Raw genomic sequence first — 2,500 nt, forward strand, 5'->3', positions numbered from 1 at the left:
GGTACCTGAGACCTCCTCTGGGTCATGACATGTTTGACTGTGAAGGAACGCTGTTCTGTAAGTGGCTCTGTTTTGCGGTGGCGCCCCCTGCAGGAGCTCCTGTGTGTCATTCTGCAGCTGAATCAGTTGGGTCAGATGGTTGTGTCTGGAGTCAGCGGCAGGATGTGGACTGATCAGGTTCACGATGCTTATCGGGACTTCCTGTGCCATGTGAGGATCCTGTTTGAGTATAACTGTGATCCCACTGACCCCGACGACAAGGTGACCACCAGCTTCCCCGTGTGACACACTTCCTGTTGGAGGCGCTCTTTGACTTTCTCTCCCCTGCAGAGCTTTGACTGGCTCCTGGGCCGGTTTGGGACGGAGGAGTCGGACCTGGAGAGACAGCTGATGTTGGTCCTCAGTAGATCATTGGAGGTGTGCTCGGTGTCCTCCTCTGCTGCTCAGGTACGAGTGTCACCTGACCACGCTTGTTTTGATGCCCAAATCTAAACTTTGATAAGACTCTAGTAAAGATGAAAGGATATGGATACCTGTTTGATACCACGGCAACAAGACACGATAGAGATAAAGGAGATCTAATCTGCTGATTGGTATTTAGACTGCTCTCAATCAGATGAGAACTTTGGGTGACTTGGCCTTAAGTTGACGTATCAGAGCAAAGCATAGAGCCAAGTTGTATGACACGCCCTCCATTGGCCAGCTTCTTCAAGGACACGCCCTCTGGAAGCACACTCAATGTACCCGTGACAGCAAACAGAGCTGGCCAATCAGAGGAGAGATAGTGAAATGAAGCGTAATGCCTGATGGTCCTATGTGTCCTCTAACGTCTCTATAGAATACAGGAGAGACACCCTGGGGACGTGACGATGAGTCAGGATGTTGACAGTTTAAAGAAGCCGTATCTAGCACTTTGAAAAGGCAGTCCCATTCTCATGTAATATATGGATAATATTAGCCTTATTATCGTAGCTAGTCTCAACATGTGTGGGAGCAAAGACTTAACTGAGTGCTGGTGAAGTGTAGCTTCACTAATGTTGTCTGCTGTTTGTTCATTTCACCTCCTGATACAGTCTGAACCTGTCCCTGGTTACGGTTGTTGTCCTGGGCTGGAGCTTCTTAGACATTCACACGAGCTCTGATCTGTTCTGTGCTTCAGTTGTTGCAGATATTTGGTTTTCTCCTGGACCGTCCTCTGGTCCAGAACGAGCTGCTCCCTCTGCTGGGCTGGCTGTTCAAGCTGGTCCTGATGGAGCTGGATCAGACTAAGCACCTCTTCTACTTTGAGAAGGAGAAATGTGAAACCCTCATCAGGTCCAAGTCGTCAACTGCAGCTCGACTGTGCTGGACTCGACAGCTCCAACTGAGAGCTGAAGAGGCTACGAACAGCTACAACAGCATCCAACACCTGTAAGAGTAGAGTCATACCCTCAACCAATGAGCTGAGAGGCTGTGAACAGCTACAACAGCATCCAACACCTGTAAGAGTAGAGTCATACCCTCAACCAATCAGCTGAGAGGCTGTGAACAGCTACAACAGCATCCAACACCTGTAAGAGTAGAGTCATACACTCAACCAATGAGCTGAGAGGCTGTGAACAGCTACAACAGCATCCAACACCTGTAAGAGTAGAGTCATACCCTCAACCAATCAGCTGAGAGGCTGTGAACAGCTACAACAGCATCCAACACCTGTAAGAGTAGAGTCATACACTCAACCAATGAGCTGAGAGGCTGTGAACAACCTCATCCTGTTGGGCCGGATCCTGTTTATAAAACCACATTGGAAACCACGTGCATGAGTTAAACTAGTCCAGCTAGACAAAGACTCAAGTTTAACAAGCAGCCGAGGAGGAAAAGGACAGAGACAGCAGGGCCACATGAGACACACTGTCTGATCTGTCTCGAGGCCCCTGGCTGATGTTGTCTTTGTGTCTTGTCTGGGGGGTGATCCTGGTTCAGTGGTTGGCTAGCCTAGCTCCTTTAACTTCTCCTCACAAATGCTAATTGAATAGCTCTTTAGGTTAGCAGTGTCAGACCAGCAACAACTGTGTGATCCAGCTCCTGGCCCACATACGGTCTTGGTACCCATTTAATGCTAGTGGATTACTGTTAGCAAAGCTGCTAAGCTAAAGCTAAGTAAGAGATTCAATCTGATCTTAGGTCCCGGATCACTGCAGTCTGTCCTGCAAGCCAGGCCTGAGCACACACACACACACACACACACAGAGACACACACACACACACACACACAGAGACACACACACACACACACACACACACACACACACACACACACACACACACACACACACATACACACACACACACACACATACACACACACACACACACACACACACACACACACACACACACACACACACACACACACACACACACACACACACACATACACACACACACACACACACACACACACACACACACACACAGGGCACCATAGTGTTGGTATAGAAGGTCACACACACACACACAC

The 2,500-nt window shown here is 49.0% G+C and overlaps 1 protein-coding gene across 2 annotated transcripts in view; it reads left to right on the plus strand.

Annotated features, from left to right (window-relative positions):
• Positions 1 to 2,500, plus strand: part of LOC306826626 (dynein axonemal heavy chain 17-like) — a 19,911-nt gene that overhangs the window by 7,621 nt on the left and 9,790 nt on the right. For both annotated transcript variants that reach the window (XM_079348069.1, XM_079348070.1), the window contains exons 9-12: position 1; positions 94 to 261; positions 331 to 447; positions 1,160 to 1,410. The exon at position 1 is cut by the window's left edge. In XM_079348069.1, coding sequence (XP_079204195.1) covers position 1; positions 94 to 261; positions 331 to 447; positions 1,160 to 1,410 — 537 coding nt within the window. The remainder of the gene's footprint in view (positions 2 to 93; positions 262 to 330; positions 448 to 1,159; positions 1,411 to 2,500) is intronic.

This window comes from Symphodus melops, assembly GCF_947650265.1.
Source record: "Symphodus melops genome assembly, chromosome: 7".
NCBI classification, from domain to species: Eukaryota; Metazoa; Chordata; class Actinopteri; order Labriformes; family Labridae; genus Symphodus; species Symphodus melops.